Source organism: Pelophylax lessonae, assembly GCF_965119305.1.
Source record: "Pelophylax lessonae genome assembly, chromosome: 6".
NCBI classification, from domain to species: domain Eukaryota; kingdom Metazoa; phylum Chordata; class Amphibia; order Anura; family Ranidae; genus Pelophylax; species Pelophylax lessonae.
In genome coordinates this window covers 96,607,337-96,625,395 of record NC_138773.1, presented here as the reverse complement: position 1 = coordinate 96,625,395, position 18,059 = coordinate 96,607,337, and the positions used below count along the sequence as shown (strand labels likewise).

The following is an 18,059-nucleotide window of genomic DNA, read 5'->3' as shown; positions in this document are numbered from 1 at the left end:
CTTGATAGAAAAAAAAAAAAAACACAAAAAAAAAAAAAACAAACAAAAACTCGCTGCTGGTTTATATGCACATGTACATTGCGCAGCCCAAAACCAGCAGAGACCAATAAAAGTGAGAGGCTCTGTGACTAGAGGAAAACCAGTCATGTGACTTTGACAGGTTACATAACTGGTTTTCCTCCAATCTCATTGTACATTATTTCCTAGCTAATGTGATCACATTTAGAAACCCCTGTGGACCTTCTTACAAGAGCATGTCTATGATCTACAGTGAGGCTAATGGCTTAGAGTATGGCCATGTTATTTCATCTTCTACTATTTGATTCCCATTTATGAGTCAATACAGAGGAACCAACCAAACTTACTAGAATGCTATGGGTGTGTGAGCCTGAGAGCTAGTGGCTTAAGCCAAGCGTCCCTTTAGGCTCCGTTCACACTAGTGCGACTTGTTATGTGACTTTGAACACAAAGTTGCATGACAAGTCGCAGACCATTAACTTCAATGGCACCTGTTCCAATCTATTTGACTTAAAGTCGAAGCGGAAAATGTTCCTGCACTACTTTTATGTGACTTTCTTGCAACTTGAGTGCCAGAGAGTGTAAAGTCGAACTTCAGAGTTGCACACGGAGGCGCACTTGTGTGAACGGAGCCTTCGTTTCACAGCATAACCTGCCCTTCATCCAGCTGCTGGAACTGCCAGACTCAGATCAAGTCAGATGATTTAACATGATTGATTTTTTTTTTTTGTTATATATCATTAATTAGTAGGGTATTCAATAGGTGCCATATCCTAGAGCAACTATTCAGCATTCCTCTCTCAATTATTAAAAAATTATCCTTCCCCGTTGTTTTTCTTTAATCTTCCAGTATCAATTCCTACATGGGCATTACTTGACGCCCCTAGAAAACATAGGACAGGGTGCCCAATAGGTGCACTGTGTCCCATTGTATGGAGATAGGCCTCTGGACCCCAATCGCCCAGACTTGCTGTTTTCACTTTGCATTGTATGAAACCTAGCTAGACCTACTGTATGTCTGGCCTTTTGTTTATCCTTATATTGATCTTTAGACCTCATTACCTTATAAGGCCTCTCGGCCTTTCTTTGGGGTTTGTAATACGGTAGAATTTAATTATAGCATATAGAACATTTTATTTGGGCTATCTAATTTAATGTCTTTTTTTTTATTTTCTTTTTCTTCTATTGAAAAAAATATACATATAGAAAAAAATATAATATAAATATAAAAAAAAAAATAATGTATGGTTGGTTGTTCTGGATACTGCACTTTGTAGTAAAGTTTTGTTCTATACACCATTCAGCCATAGCTTTATAAACACCCACCTACTGTTGAGTAGGTCACCTTTTTGCTGCCAAATCAGCACTCAACCAAAAAGGCATGGACACCATTAGATGTCTGAAGGTATGCTGTGGTATCGGGCACCAAGCCTTCAGTATTAGATCCTTTACATACTGTAAGCTGGGAGTTGGAACCTTCATGGATCGGATTTGGTTTTCCAGCACATATCACAGATGCTAGATTAGATTGAGATGTGGGGACTTTGGAGGCCAAGTCAATATCTCAAACTCGTTGTATTCCTCAAACCATTCTTGAACCATTTTTGCATTGTGGCAGGACCTATTATCCTGCTAAAGGAGGCCACTGCCATCACAGAATACCATTTCTATGGAGGGATGTTCTTGGTCAGAACCAAAACTTTAAATTTAGGTAAGTGGTAGGTGTCAAGTAACAGCCACATGAATGGCAGGACCCAAGGGTTCTCAGCAGAACATTACCCCAAGCTTCACTTGCTTTCTTTTAATATTGCATCCTGGTGCCATTACTTCCCCAAATAAGCGATGCACACCCACCTGGCCATCCACCTGATGTAAAAGAATATGTGATACATCAGATCAGGCCACATTCTTCCATTGCTCCATGGTCCAGTTCTGATGCCCACATGCCTACTGTAGGCACCTTTGGCTGTGAACACAGGTCAGCATGGGTACAAAAAATATACTTACATATGTCTATCAGCTAAATACACTTTTGCCAACCAAAATACAAATAAAACATCAACATCCAAAAGTTGTGCATTGCCATAGTGCCTGACCCTGGGATTGTGGAGGAATGTTCATAAGGAAATACCCTCAGGAAGTCATAAAAAGAAAACATGATTCATTCGACCAAACCACCTTCTGCCATTTCTCCATGGTCCAGTTCTGATGCTCAGGTGCCCATTGCAGGTACTTTTGGTTGTGGACACAGGTCAGTACGGGTAACCTGACCAGTCTGCAACTCCACAGCCCCATACACAACAAACTGTGATGCCCATTTTCTCTGCTTTCAACAAATCAACTTCAGTGAAAATAGGTTTACTTGCTGTCTAATACATCCCACCTACTTTCAGATGCTACTGTTATAAGATAATCAATGTTATTCACTTAACCTGTCAGTGGTCATAAAGTTATGGCTGATCGGTATACATGCCATAACATAAGTAGTACTACGAATGAAACAAGAAAATAGTTAATTTCTCTATGCATTTTAAGAACTGAGTTCTCCATTCTTGAATTTTCTTTTGGGAACCAAGTTGCCCCAAACTTGCACTGGAGCTGGAGGGAAACTTTTACAGTAAATAACTCTACCCAACACTCTGCTAGCTGAAAATAGTACATCTATAAAAGGGAACACTGCTAAGAAAACAAGTCTGTACCTCAATCTGTACGTCATCCCATGGGTCTAAACGGACAGATTTCACTCGGCTGATCTGAGGGATGTTGCGGTGAATTCCAGAACAGTTCAAGCAAATGAACACCCCAAGAGTGTAGGATGCCCAGTCTGGATCTGTAAGAGAGATGTCAGACAGATGCTTCACATTAATTCACAGACGGATCTCAGCATGAGACAAAGTTACAATATAAGTGCCTCTTTATAATATGTACTAAACTGACTGATAAACTCTGCCAAACTTCATTAAAGATTCTAGAGGAACAGAAGAGTGTAAAAGCAACAGCTTTCTTGATCATTTGCTCATTTGTTAATATGTCTTTCCGCAGCTAAATATTGCTCAAACATTTGGTAGAAGGAAAAAAAAAGTCCTGCAATCAATGTGAATAACAACCCAAAGATATTCAACTGCCAACAGACATTTATAAAGCATTTGAATTACAATCCACCCACGTGCAATGAAACAGTAAGTGACACTAAATTTAAAGGGCACACTTCAATCTAAACATTAAAATGTGATTACCTAGTATACCTGCTAAAAGTAAGACATTTTAACCCTGGCTTTTATTATCTGCACCTGGCTGCCCCCCCCCCCCCCCGCCTAGTTTGCTATAGTTTCTGAAAGATTGTATTAACATGCCTTATTATATTTCATATATATTTCAGTTTATGCCCATTCTGTGATGGAGTGTGGGCCCTTGTATTTACATAGTAACGAGCCAGCCTGAAAATTATTCATCCACCCTGGACACCAGACAGTTGGATATTTTGCATTTAGACGACATGTTAAACACCTTTTCATTCATTCATTTGGACACTTGACAGGGTTAAGTCTGCGCATGGAAATTACTGACACCACCTAAACACATTTGACAATTGCTTGCATTAACACATGACAACTGAATACAGACAGAGCGACTCGTACCACAAAACACAGATTCAGATACAAGAACACCTCATATTGACACAGATGCATAGCGAAAACAAAAGCCCTTTCATGTACTGTTCTGTGAGATATGTGCTATTGTTAATTTGACTGATGAATTGTAAACCAGTTTGGAGCAGTCTTTCCCGCTCAAAACGTGCCTTAAATATGAGCGAAACATGCAATAAAATCAGTTGTGTCTGCGCTAAGTTTGAGTGCTATGTGTCGTCACAACTCCCGGCTGGATGAGGGGAAATTCACTATTTAGGGGGGGTTAGCCACTGAAGGGCCGTATATCATCTTTTAATTGCCTCCTGACGAGATTTGAGCTAACAGTTTGGTGTCAGAAAGTTGGATCTGCCAAAACACAGTATGGGGTAAGTAATTATATTTTTTATTATTATTATTACTACCCTATACTGTCAGAGCAGATAAACGGTACCCAGTTAACCGCTAATTTTAGCACCTACCGGGAATCTGATATTCCCAAAGATAAGATGGGGTCTGATACTCCAGGGCCTGAAGCCCTGAAGATAAGATGGGGTCTGATATCCCAGGGTCTGGAACCCGTTTACGAAGCAGTACTGTGTGTGATAGTGAATTCTCCCTCTAAAACTTGTATATTTGCTGTATAGTGTATTTTTAGTCGATATAAGATTGCATGCCATTGTATAGATGTATGTGGAGATTGTATGTGATATTAAGCTGAGCTTGAAGGTATACACTTGCCCACCAAGGATAGTTAACAGAAAACCATAAGTTGGATGTATATAAATCCGATTAGAGAGTCGCAGGAAACCACATAAGTTGGGAAACTAGGTTTTCCAATAAAGTCTAAATACTGACCTCACCATCCCTATATATATATATATATATATATATATATATATATATATATATATATATATATAAACCTTCAAACTCAGCTGATCTCACTTTGTATTCTGAGCTTAGATAATGGGAAATTCTCAAGGTAAGGAGAATACAGAGAAAATAATGAAATTTCCGTTTAGAAAAAATTGTATGAAAATTGTATCGTGTATGGGCAACCTTAGAAGTGTGTGAGATCCATGAATCGTTATGTTGTGTTCGTTTTAATACTGTTCCTAGGAGTGCTGTATCAGCAAAGCATTTCATAACACTGAATGAATACTGGTTGCATAATAATTTGTTTTGTGTTTATTACTTATGTTTTAAAGTGATGTGATTTTGCCACGAAAAAGGTAACAAATCCATACTATGCTGGTCATGGCAGCTTTTAGAAGCAAGGAAATATATATTTGGTGTGTAAAGTGTGACCTTAAGGACTAAAATTGTATTTCTATTCTTAAAAATCGTAAGCAATTTTGAACTTTTATCATTAAGGTTTTGTGTCACCGACTTTTCTTTCTTTATCACTGACTTTTTAAAAAAAAAAAAATATATATTTTCTGGTGCCTTTTTAGCAAACAAACCCCCCATCCCCCTCTCCTGTCTGTGACACCGGTAACTGCAAAAGGAACTGTAAACAGTTGTATTGTCATACAAATTAACCATCAGTGTTGCTTTTGTAGAAAAAAAAAAAAAAAAACTGCTTTGAAGGATGTTCCAAATGGGTGAGAAGAATGGTGATGGTGACGTATGGGTTCTTGTATCCAAATGTGAAATTACTAATGTTTATTTTTGAGCTGCTCATTTTTTAACCATGGTGAACAATAATAATTTTTTTCTTTAAGTTTATGGTATACCATAATATAAAAAAAATATATAGAAATCCACGTGGTAATAATTAATTTGACGTCAACAAATTTTGGTATTAGAGAAGTGCACTGTTAGGAAGGAAAATGTTTGACATGCTTACTGTATGCTAAATTCCTCTAACCGTTGGTTTATTTTTAGGAGGAAAAGTAAAATGTTTTGTTACTAAACCTTTCTTGATGCTTATTCCTCAGATAAGTTTAATTTGAGACTTTCAGAATGAACAATCACAGCCTTCAACGACAACTCAACCTTATGGGAGTATTGTTTACAAATTGTTTTTTTTTTCTGATTGATTAGACTATTTTTATGGGCGTTAGATATTTGATGTGTTCTAATTTGACATATATGAGCTCTGGCATTAATGAGGTGCTATGCTTTAGATAATTAAGCATTTCTTATAAAGTTTTCTTTTAGTATATTGGTCTTAAAAAAAAAAAAAAAAAATAGGATGGAATTGGATGACTTGTTGATAGTATGCTAAGAATTATAATGAATTTATGCCAGCATTACTACTTTGATATGTTACTACTTTGATATTGTTAAAGATTTAAAATTTTAAAGGTAACCTCCTGCGGTGAATTCAATTAGTTGCCAAGCCATCTCTTTTCATTCTAAAGGTGACTCATTGCCCAGGCTTTGCATATAAATGGTCCTTGAAGTCAGATCCTGTGTCTCCAAGGCTATTTGTTTTCCGTTTCCTGCTTGGTGTCACTGAGCAAACTGTGCAATCTCTTATAAATTTATGTTTGCATGAGTACTTACTTCTAGCTGTTTTGTGTGTCTCTATGTGTCCATGTACACAAGACAGCTTGAATTTCACTCCCTGCTGTTCAGTGATCACAGCATCTTAGCCATGCAAGGGATTCTCAGTTCTAGGTAGCTGCCTGCTTGGGTGAGTCAGAGGACTGCAAGCCAACCCATCTCCACCTTTGGAGAAATACAAGGCAGTTCAACCCCTCCAAGGGCCCTCACCATTGTTGCATGCGTAGACATGCTGTGTTCTCCCAAAACAGTGCCATTAGGTATCCTTCCTGTCTTAAAATTACCTGCCTTCCTGTAGGTCCTAAACCCCAGTGCTGCGAGTAGTTTTTAATAGCATTTATTTTTGCTGCCTGCCTGTAGGCCAGAAGCCCAGTGCCGCAATATACTCCTGCCATTCTTGTAAAACTTGTATTCTTGTCTCTGTACTTACCTGCTATTCTTGCTGAAGTCAGAATGACTCCAGACCCGTCCCAACCCCATGAGTCCATTTATTCTCATATCTAGAGATTTTGCAAGAGGAATATGTGGCAGAATTAATTGAAAAAATTAAACAGTGATTATGGTGATATTTTGCTCTCGTTTCCTTTGCCAACAGGTGCACTAACCCACCCATTCAAGCCTGGAGACAGAGTCCTGGTGAAGGCCCCCCTCCATAAGCTGACGTCGCTAGACCCACCCTACGGACCTCCTGCGACAGTTCAAGCTGTGACCAGAACAGCGGTATTGACAGACGACTCCCCGGTTTGGATCCACGCATCGCGACTGAAGGAAGCCCCACCTCTGGACCCCACGACTGCAGACCGGAGATTGTGACGAGCACCAGACGAATGAATGGAGATTGTGACGAGCACCAGACAAATTCCAGCTGGATCTAGACAGACGCATTGGTACAATGCCAACGGACACCCCTACTCCTGCAAGACTTTGCATTCGTGCAACAGTGGTACGCTTTGTAGCAAGCTGAGCACTAGTAGCCACTGTCTGGTTACTTGCAACATGTGCTCACCACCCGGAGAACCTCTCCTCATTTTGCCCTTCCTCACCCCAGGAAAAGAGAGAGACACGAGACATTACAGTCGAAGTCAAGCCTATTGGACACAAAGGACAATGTTTTACGTTGTAACCGCCAGGGACTTAGTCTGACCGCTCTGATGACGAGGGTCGAAAGGGAATTTTTTCCTCCCATTGAATGTGGGGGTTTATTTTTGCCCTTTCCTGTCAAAGGCTTTAGGACATGTTGAAAAATCACATGCCATAGTCAACAGGTGGTATGTGCTGCCATGGTCTATTTGTAATGACTTTATTGCAATAATATGGAGTTGGATTTTTCAGGCCATGGATTCTTGCAAGCTATGACCCTCCCCATTGAACATGTCTGTTTTTGATTTGATAGAATTCTAAGAAGTTATATCCCTATGTGCACACAACCAAGTCACCAGCCTACATACACTTTAGAATATAATGTCACCTGTTTTGTGCAAATCAGTTACCAATAATATGGCATGCACTTATACAAGAACACAACCCAGGTATGTCAAGAATGTCCAGCTCATTCATAGTTGGACATATATCCCAGGAGGGACTCTAAGTGATCCCACCGTTATGAATAAAGTTGGGATCAAAGGTTGGGTTGAAAGATTGTATTAACATGCCTTATTATATTTCATATATATTTCAGTTTATGCCCATTCTGTGATGGAGTGTGGGCCCTTGCATTTACATAGTAACGAGCCAGACTGACACTCATTCATCCCTGGACACCAGACAGTTGGATATTTTGCATTTAGACGACATGTTAAACGTGCCTTAAATATGAGCGAAACTTGCAATAAAATCAGTTGTGTCTGCGCTAAGTTTGAGTGCTATGTGTCGTCACAACTCCCGGCTGGATGAGGGGAAATTCACTATCTAGGGGGGGTTAGCCACTGAAGGGCCGTATATCATCTTTTAATTGCCTCCTGACGAGATTTGAGCTAACAGTTTCCAATCTCCTTAACTTCTAGATGACTCTGATTCCAAGATCACAGCAAAGAAGGGAGGTGTGTTTCTGGGTTCAAATAGTATTCGTATAGTCACGAAAAGGAACAGCCATAGATGGATTGAAATTCAGCCGGTTCCTGCTGAACTGACAGAATTTCGATCTATCTTTGGCCAGACTACAACATTTTTCCCTGTATATATAAATTTAAGGAATGATGGTGGTAAAGAAACCATGTAAAAGAAATGTCATTATTGTAATAGGACCAGACAGCAGACCTGTGTCATCTCTTCCCTTATGTCAGCTGTGGTTGAGTAATTTAGGTTGGTCACTGACCCCCCCCTCCCCCACCTTGTAACAAAGCAATAAAAGAGCATGAGTACATTGATGAGACCACCACTCACTGTACTCTCCATCAATAAGGACTTTATTGGCATTAGTTTGACAGCACTGTGCACACCTTTTTTTTTTTTATTTATATCTTTATTGGTGATTTTTTATATATACATACATTTCAAACAAACATTGTCATGATCTGACCAAACCCCACCCCCTTACCTCCCCCTCCCTCCTCCCCCCAATTAAACCAAAAAAAAAAAAAAAAACACAGAAAAAAAAAAAAAGAAAGTTTTTATACTTTTATGCACTCATTCCCAACATTTCTTCGTATGAAGATGTATTCCATACTATATTACCGTACGCCAGAAGGGGTATGGGGACCATCCCACCGCAGCCTGGACCAGGCTCTGCCCAGGGTGACCCTCTCTTAAACTCCCTTCAAGAAGAATTGTCTTCCAAGTATTGCACCCAGGGTCTCCATCTCAACTTAACTTGATCCTCTGAATTTCCCAATATGGCGGACAGTTCTTCCATCTTAAAAATCTCGTTGACCTTCCCACACCACAACTCGTAAGTTGGGATCACTGTCTGTTTCCAGAAAATAGGTATGCATGCCCTTGCTGCATTCAACAGACGCAGAGTCAGGGACTTCCTGTAGCTCCGCACTGAGCTTCCTGTCAAATGCAGCAAGCACAACGCGGGGTCCTCTAGTATATCCACGTTGGCTATATGTTTTATAGCCACTGCTATCTTATTCCAAAATGGCCACACTCTTTTACATCCCCAAAAAATATGTACCATATTTCCATCCTCCAATCCACACCACCAGCATTTTCCTGAGACCGCCTCTTTTATTCTGTGTAATAGTGATGGGACTCTATACCATCTGGTTAGAATTTTATAACCTGTCTCTTGGATCTTACAATCTAGTGACGATTGGTGAACTAATCTCAGGATCTTATTTATCTGCTCTTTTGACCACACAGTGTTTAACTCCTGCTCCCATTTTTGGATAAACGGCAATTGTTGGTCTCCCTCATCTTCTGACAATTGTGTATAGAACCTTGAGATCAAATGGCCCGTCGCGTTACCTGTTCTACACATATTTTCCAGATCCGTTAGCTCTCGTGGTGCATACCCTTTCTGCCGAACTGATCTAATATAATTATACAACTGATAAAGGCTGAAATAATCTAGCGATTCTCCTGCACCTGTCCTAAGTTCTTTTAGGGAGGGCATAGGCCCATTTTGCCATATGTCACATAGGCGCCTTTTACCATTCTGAGCCCACCTACGGAGTCTGGCATTTATACACCCCGGGGGAAAATCCGGGTTCCCCAAGATCGGTGTCATCGGAGATATACCCGGGGCTACCCTCCAATGCGACTGAATTCTCTTAGTTTCTTTTATAGTCGCTCCCACTGTAGGATATTTGAGAATAGCGTCTTTTGATTCGAACACCGACCATGGGGCTGGGGGGGTTAGCTGACCTGTTTCCTCATTCTCTAAATCCACCCATCGTTTGGTAAATTTATTGCAGTGCCATGCCAGTCTACCACCCTTACTATATGGACCGCCCTGTAATATCTCAGAATATCTGGTAATCCCATCCCACCTCTTACTTTGGGTAAGGCCAACGTCTGCATCTTAATTCTCGGGGATTTGTTTGCCCAAATATAGGCGCGGAGTATGCCCTTGATTAATTGAAAGAATTCTTTTGGAACTGCTATTGGAATTGTCTGCATTAAATACAAAATACGGGGTAACACATTCATTTTAATAACGCTACAGCGCCCAAACCACGTCACTGCCAACAGCTGCCATATTCTAAGATCTGTTTTAATCTTTCCTACAAGCGGAAGGTAATTCTTTCTATAGAGATCCGCGGGATCTGCCGTTAACTGTATCCCTAAGTATTTCAGCGTATCTGAGGCCCATTGAAACGGGAACGCTGTTCGAAGTGCTCTCTCTTCTTGGTCAGATAACGATATGTTGAGTGCCGCTGATTTAGTTACATTAATTTTATAATTAGAGAACCCACTGTATGTTTTCAGGGCGTCTAGAATATTTGGTAATGAAAGAGAAGGGTTAGTAGCAAAAAACAGCAGGTCATCCGCAAACGCGGCCACCTTGTGTTGTTCCCCCCCGCTTTGGATTCCCGCTATATCCGGAGAACTCCGAATTCTGCACAATAGGGGTTCCAGACACAACACGAATATAAGCGGGGAAAGTTTGCCCGCTTATAAAGAAATTAAGGGTCTATAATTTTTTATCATAGGTATATTTTAAATGATAAAGACAGAATACCAAACAAAAATGCAGAAAAAAAACACATAAAACAAATGCTATAAATTAACTTGCAGTTCAGTGAATAAAATAAGTATTTGATTCCCAAGCAAAACATGACTTAGTACTTGGTGGTGAAACCCTTGTTGGCAAGCACAGAGGTAAGACAGTATGTATGTAGTTGCAACTCGAAGTTTCAGCTAAATGTTCTATAGGATTAAAATCTGGAGACTGACTAAGCCACTCCATAACCCTAATGTGCTTCTTCTTGAGCTACTCATTTGTTGCCTTGGCAGTATGTTTTGGGTCATTGTAATGCAGAAAGACCCATCCACGACCCATCTTTAGTGTTTTTAGCTGAGGAAAGAAGGTTCTCATCCAAGAGTTTACAATACATGGCCATCAGCTCCCCAATGCAGCAAAGGCGGCCAGTACCTGTAGCACAGAAATAGCCCAAAAACATCATGCTTGCACCTCCCTGCTTGACTGTAGGGATGGTGTTCTTAGGGTCATAATAAGCATTTTTCTTCCCCCAAACAAGGCGAGTCGAGTTATTGCCAAAGAGCTCAATTTTGGTTTCATCTGACCACAGCACTTTTTCACAATCCTTCCCAATCCTTCTCTGAATCATTTAGATGTTCACTGACATGACTGGGGGGATTCGCCGTGTTTGGAGGAAGAAAAATGCTGACTATGACCCTAAGAACACCATCCATACAGTCAAGCACAGAGGTGGAAACATTATGCTTTGGGGCTGTTTCTCTGCTAAAGGTACAGACCCACCTTGCCGCATTGAGGGGCCAATGGATGAGGCAAAGTATTTTAAAATCTTGGATGAGATCCTTCTTCCCTCAGCCAGAACACTGAAGATGGGTCATGAATGGGTCTTTCAGCAGGACAATCACCCAAAACATACTGCCAAGGCAACAAAGGAGTGACTCAAGAAGAAGCACATTAAGGTCATAGAGTGGCCTAGCCAGTCTCCAGACCTTAATCCTAGATAGAAAATGTATGGAGGGAGCTGAAATGTATGGAGGGAGCTGAAACTTGGAGTAGATCTGTAGAGTGGACCAAAATCCCTCCTGAGATGTGTGCAAACCTGGTAACCAACTACAAGAAATGTCTTACATCTGTGCTTGCCAACAAGGGTTTCTCCACAAAGTACTAAGTCATGTTTTGCTTGGGGATCAAATACTTTTTTTACTCACTGAACTGCAACTCAATTTAGAACACTTGTATCATGTGTTTTTTCTTTGATTTTTGGTAGATATTGTGTCTTTATCATTTACTATACACCTATGATAAAAATTATAGACCCTTCATTTCTTTTAAGTGGGCAAACTTACAACATCTGTAGAGGATCAAATGATTATTTTCCCCATTGTATGGGTACCGAGATAGTTCATTCTCTCCCGTTTTCCTGGTGACCATAGGGGATGGTCTCTGGTTTCTCTTTATGGTTAAGTAGGGTATTATAAGAGGCTATTCATAAAAAAAAACTGATTTGAGTATTTATACTACTTGCATTTATCATTCATTCAAGGATCTTTTTTTCTTTACTAAATTCAATTGAAAGATGTTTTTCAGTTGTAGAAGGAAACTTATACAGACATAGAGAGTTCATACTTACTCTATAAAGATGGTGCCCCTGAAAGAATTTAAAGCTACCCTGTGGCTGAAAGAAAAGTAAATAAAAAAGCTCCAGGTAAAAAAGAAATCTCACACTTGTCCTGGCACCCATTTGTAGAATCTTTTCTCTGCTGCTTAGCAAAGCCACCTGAAAGATCTTCAGATTTGACACACACTTCTCCATGTGTTGGATACCTTACAAGGGAACTAAAGTCCTGCTGTAAAAAACTGCCAGCAGGAACATGCACCGTCTCTTCTGTAGTAAAATGCCTCTACTTGCCTGTTAGCCATCTCTTTCGGCAGTATAAACTGAGCTGCGCATGCATAGCTCAGCGTACAGTGTCAGGCCAGTCTCCGAGTCGCATGCGCAGGAGTGATTTCATCTCCTTCGGCCAATGAAGAGGCCTAATGACCAGCACTCAGAAGATGCTGGCCCAGGACCATTGGACAGGAAAGTATAGAGATTTTAGTTCCGCTTCAACCCCTGCTGCACTCTGTGGTTTCTCCTGCTGATCTCTACTTCTGTACAGGACACAGTACTGACACAAGTCTGGTGGCAGGAACCAGAGAACATTATGGGTGAAGCAGGTATACAAAACCGTTAGATTGACTTCCTTCAGACAGACACACTGGAAGACTTTTGCCGATTAGCGGCAGCCACCGATCAGTGTATTCTGACAGCATCAGGAGCAGCTGTCAGAATACAATGCCCTGATATGGGGGGGGGGGTGTCAGGGGAGAGGGGGTGTTGAAGAGTGGGAATTCCTCCATCCCCCTTGCTTGTGTGGATAGGAGTAATCTTTTCGTTTTTTTTCTGTTTAGCCCTTTAGCTGAACAGAAAAAAAAAAACCTTTATGCTAAGCTTACGTTCGTAAAACATAGAAAGATAACTACAGTACTGCTTTAATCAATAAATAGTCACTTATCTGCTGTACTGTGTCCTTACAAAAAGATGTCACTCAAAATTGGTACTTAATCATCAGAGGATGAACTAGAAGCTTGGAGGCATCATAAAAACTACAAACAGAATTAATACCTTCAAACAGGTCATTATATATTTACCAATTAGCATCCTAAGTAGAACATCACAGATTATTTTGTAGATGTCGTACTTTAATACTGAAGCCTGCAGCTGATAAATGGATTGTTTGATGTTTCTTGATAGAAACAGTTTATAAGGAGTAAATCTTTACACATTAATTCTGGAAAATGATAATTTACTCCTGCTCTGTACAAAAAAATGTACATACTGTACGCAATAGTTACATAGTTACATAGTAGGTGAGGTTGAATAAAGACAATAGTCCATCCAGTTCAACCTGTGTAGGTGTGTGTGGCTGTAATCATCTCACATACCCCTGAATGTTCTGATCCTTGAGATGTAAGTCTAAGAGTCTTTTGAAAGCCACCATACTACCCGCAGAAACCACCTCTTGTGGTAGAGAATTCCACAATCTTGTAGCCCTAACAGTAAAGAACCCCCCACGTTGCCTGAGGTTAAAACGCTTCTCCTCTAATCGCATTGTATGCCCTCGAGTCCTCATGCAATCCCTTCGAATGAACAGCTTTTTTTCTAAGCTGGGATCCCCATTAAGATATTTATAAATTGCTATCATGTCCCCCCTCAGACGTCTCTTCTCCAGGGAGAATAAATCGAGCGATTGTAGACGCTCTTCATAGTCAAGGTCCTCCAATCCCCTAATTAGTTTAGTTGCCCTTCTCTGGACTCTCTCCAGCTCCAACACATCCCTCCTGAGGACTGGCGACCAGAACTGGACAGAATACTCCAGATGCGGGCGGACCAGAGTTTTATAAAGTGGAAGGATTATAGTCTTATCTCTGGAATACATCCCTTTCTTTATGCATGCCAATATTCTGCTGGCTTTGGCAGCTGCCGCTTGACATTGCATGCTGTTGCCTAATCTATCATCAACCAAGACTCCCAGATCCTTCTCCATTTTTGATTCCCCCAAGGGTTCCCCTCCTAACGTGTATTGTGCTTTTATGTTTTTAGTCCCCAAGTGCAAAACCTTACACTTCTCCACGTTAAACCTCATTTGCCATGTCCGTGCCCACTCTGTAATTTTGTCCAGGTCATTCTGTAGGATATCTGCTTCATGCTGTGCAGTTATTGCTCTGGCCAATTTTGTGTCATCTGCAAAAACTGATATCGAACTACTGATCCCGACCTCAATGTTGTTTATGAATAAATTGAACAAGGTTGGTCCCAGGACTGAGCCCTGGGGCACCCCGCTTACTACCTCAGACCAGTCTGAGTATGCGCTGTTTATTACCACTCTTTGGACACGCCCTTTAAGCCAATTCCGTATCCAAGAGCAAACCCTGCTGTCGATACCTGCAGATCTTATTTTATAAATTAAGCGCTTGTGGGGAACTGTATCAAACGCCTTAGCGAAATCCAAGTACACCACATCCACTGGTCTCCCCCTATCTAGCTCACAGCTCACCTCCTCGTAAAATGTTAATAGATTGGTTTGACAAGAACGCCCATTTGTAAACCCGTGCTGATTACTGCGGATGATGTTGTTGTCTTTAGCAAACTCTACGATATAGTCCCTTATCATCCCCTCCAGAAGTTTACATACTATTGATGTCAAACTGACAGGCCTATAATTTCCCGGGATATGCCTCTGGCCCTTTTTGAATATCGGAATCACGTTAGCTTTCTTCCAATCCCCTGGTACATCTCCTGTCCTAATACTGTCAGCAAAGATCAGGAACAGTGGTCTGGATATAACCTTACTGAGTTCCTTGAGTACTCTCGGATGTACGCCATCCGGGCCTGGTGATTTGTTTGTGTTGAGTTTATCCAGCCTTTCCCTGATTTCACCCTCTGTTAGCCATAGTGGCAAGTCCTGTGCATTACTACTAACCAAACAGTCATGGTCAGTGTACCCCTCCGTTTCCTGTGTAAAGACTGACGAGAAAAAAGCATTCAGCACGGTTGCTTTTTCAGTGTCCTCTGTAACCATCCTCCCATCATTGTTAATTATGTGTGCAATATGCTCTGCCCTAGTTTTTTTGCTGTTGATATATTTAAAGAATTTCTTTGGGTTTTTTTTACTATCCTCCGCTATTTGTCTCTCAAAGTTGATTTTAGCCATCTTGATTTCTTGTTTACTTTTCTTATTTGCCTCCTTGTATTGCTCGAAAGCCGATACTGTGCCCTCTGATTTATACTTCTTGAAGGCCAATTTTTTTCCCCTAATAAGTTTTTTGACGCTACGGTTTAGCCAGCCAGGTTTGGCTTTGTCTCTTCTAAATTTATTTCCCATAGGAATGCACTGCAAGATGCCTTTGCCTAATATGTTCCTAAAGCATTCCCATTTTTCCTCTGTGGTCAGGGATCCCAGGGTTTGGTCCCAGTTTACCCTTTCCATCAATGAGTACAATTTTGGAAAGTTTGCCCTTCTGAAGTTTAGGGTTCTTATGTTCCCCACTTGCCTTGTTATATTGTTATTTATACTAAATGTGATCATCCTGTGATCGCTAGAGCCCAGATTGTCCTGGACTCCTACCTGCGAGATTAGGTCTGGGTCATTAGTGATCAATAGATCCAGGACTGCATTTTCTCTAGTCGGAGAATCCACCAACTGTGACATGTAATTATCCTGTAAGGTTTCCGTGAATAGGCGGGCCTTCTGTGAGTGTGCAGTCCCCTCGTCCCAGTCAATGTCGGGATAATTGAAGTCCCCCAATATGACGACTGATCCCAATTTTGCCACTTTACTCATTAGTGCTAATCTTTTAAAAACCAAAAAAAAAAACTGTAGGCTTCCATTACTGGGAGATGGTATAAATAGGCATCAGAGCTGGAGTTGGAGTAAAGTGCCTGAATCTCTGCTGCAGATTTTATAATGTCTATCTTTTTATCTGCTTTTTCTATTTGTACAGCAAATCTTTGGATCTATTAGTGATCAAATAGTTAATTTATTATAGATATTTATATAGCACTAACCATTTACGCAGCGCTTTTACATATTGTACATTCACATCAGTCCCTGCCCTTAATATAGCTTACAATATAAGGTACCTATCTCAAATACATACAGATACTACAGCCAATTTAGACAGGTGCCAATTAACCACTTCAAGACCAGTAAACCTTCCTGCCCAGGTCGTTTTTCAGATTTCAGCGCTATTACTCTTTTAATGACAATTATCCAGTTTCCAGTTGTAACATGTACCAAAATTTATTTTATATCATTGTTTGAGACGCACCCGCGAACCGTACCACTTAAAAAGGGTGGTCTGGAGTACGGTTCATGTGAACTCCAGTACGGTTTGGTTCTGATGAGAACGCAATCGTACCAAAGCAAGCAATTCTATCAATTTTGGCACCTTCTTGTTTACAGCAGTTGCCAAGCAACATGAGTATGCGCCGGCTGCAGCTTGATGAGTGAAAGTGTACCGTGGTTCGGATAGAAAAATCAAATGTGAACACAGTCCATCGGGGGCAGGGGGAGGGGGGAGCAATCGAACTCGGGTTCGGACCAGGCAAATCGCACCAAGTGTGAAAACCCTTCGAAATATTTTTTGCCACAAGTTTTTGGAAAATGTGGAAGGAAAATGAAAATTTATTTTTACACAAAGTTGTCAATAAGGAACATATTTTTAACAGACAGCCTGGGCATACGTAGTGTCAGGGAAGAACTGGAAAATATGTCAATGGCCAATATGCCTGCTCTAATTTGCGCATGCACATTAGCGAAAGGCACGCAATGGCGAATCGCCATACCTGACGGAGCACCGGCGTACGTAAAGCGTGCTAATTGCCAGTGTTCACTGGCCTATTTAACCCCTTGCCGACCGCCGCAAGTACATATACTGCGGCGGTCAGCCCCTCACAGGCAGAGTGACGTATATATATACGTCACTAGGCTTTGGGGAGCGAGCGCGCGGCCGCCGGCGGCGCGCCCCCGCGCGGTCACGGACCCCCCCACGCGTGTGACCGGCGGACCCGATGTCCGCCAGTCACTCAGCGATCGTCGGGGGAGAGGGAGAAAGGCAGGCGGCTAGTGTAAACAAGCCGCCTGTCATTCTCCCCTGTGTAGAAACAATGATCATATGGTTCTACTATGTAGGACCGTTGATCATTGTTCCTACAGCTCAAGCCACAGCCAATCACAGTTAGAATCACGCCCCTAGGGACACACACAGCCCCTCCCTCCCAAATAAAGTTAACCCCTTCACTGCCAGTGTAATTTTACAGTAACAGTGCATATGTATAGCACTGATTACTGTAGAAATGTCGCTGGTAACCCCAAAAGTGTCAAAAATGTCAGTCAAGGGTCCGATCTGTCCGCCGCAATGTCGCAGTACCGCAAAAAAAAAAAATCACAGATCGCCGCCATTACGCGTTAAAAAAAAAAAAACAACAAAAATGACAAAAATCTTTCCCTTTGTTAGTAAACGCGATAACTTTTGCGCAAACCAATCAAAATACGCTTTTTGAGATTTTTTTTACCAAACATATGTAGCATAAAACAAATTGGCTGAAAATGTTAAAAAAAATTTGATTTTTACATTTTTCTGGGGGGAATTTCATATAAAAAAATGTGAAAAATATTGTTATTTTTGCAAAATTGACGCTATTTTTTTGTTTATAGCGCATGATCAAAAAATCGCACAGGTGATCAAATACCACC

At 41.0% G+C, this 18,059-nt stretch overlaps 1 protein-coding gene across 1 annotated transcript in view; it reads right to left on the bottom strand.

The window, feature by feature from the left end:
- ADAP1 (ArfGAP with dual PH domains 1) overlaps positions 1-18,059 on the bottom strand; it is a 304,117-nt gene that overhangs the window by 184,851 nt on the left and 101,207 nt on the right. Inside the window, exon 2 of the mRNA XM_082260649.1 lies at positions 2,718-2,848. Within this exon, the coding sequence (XP_082116775.1) occupies positions 2,718-2,848 (131 nt within the window). The remainder of the gene's footprint in view (positions 1-2,717; positions 2,849-18,059) is intronic.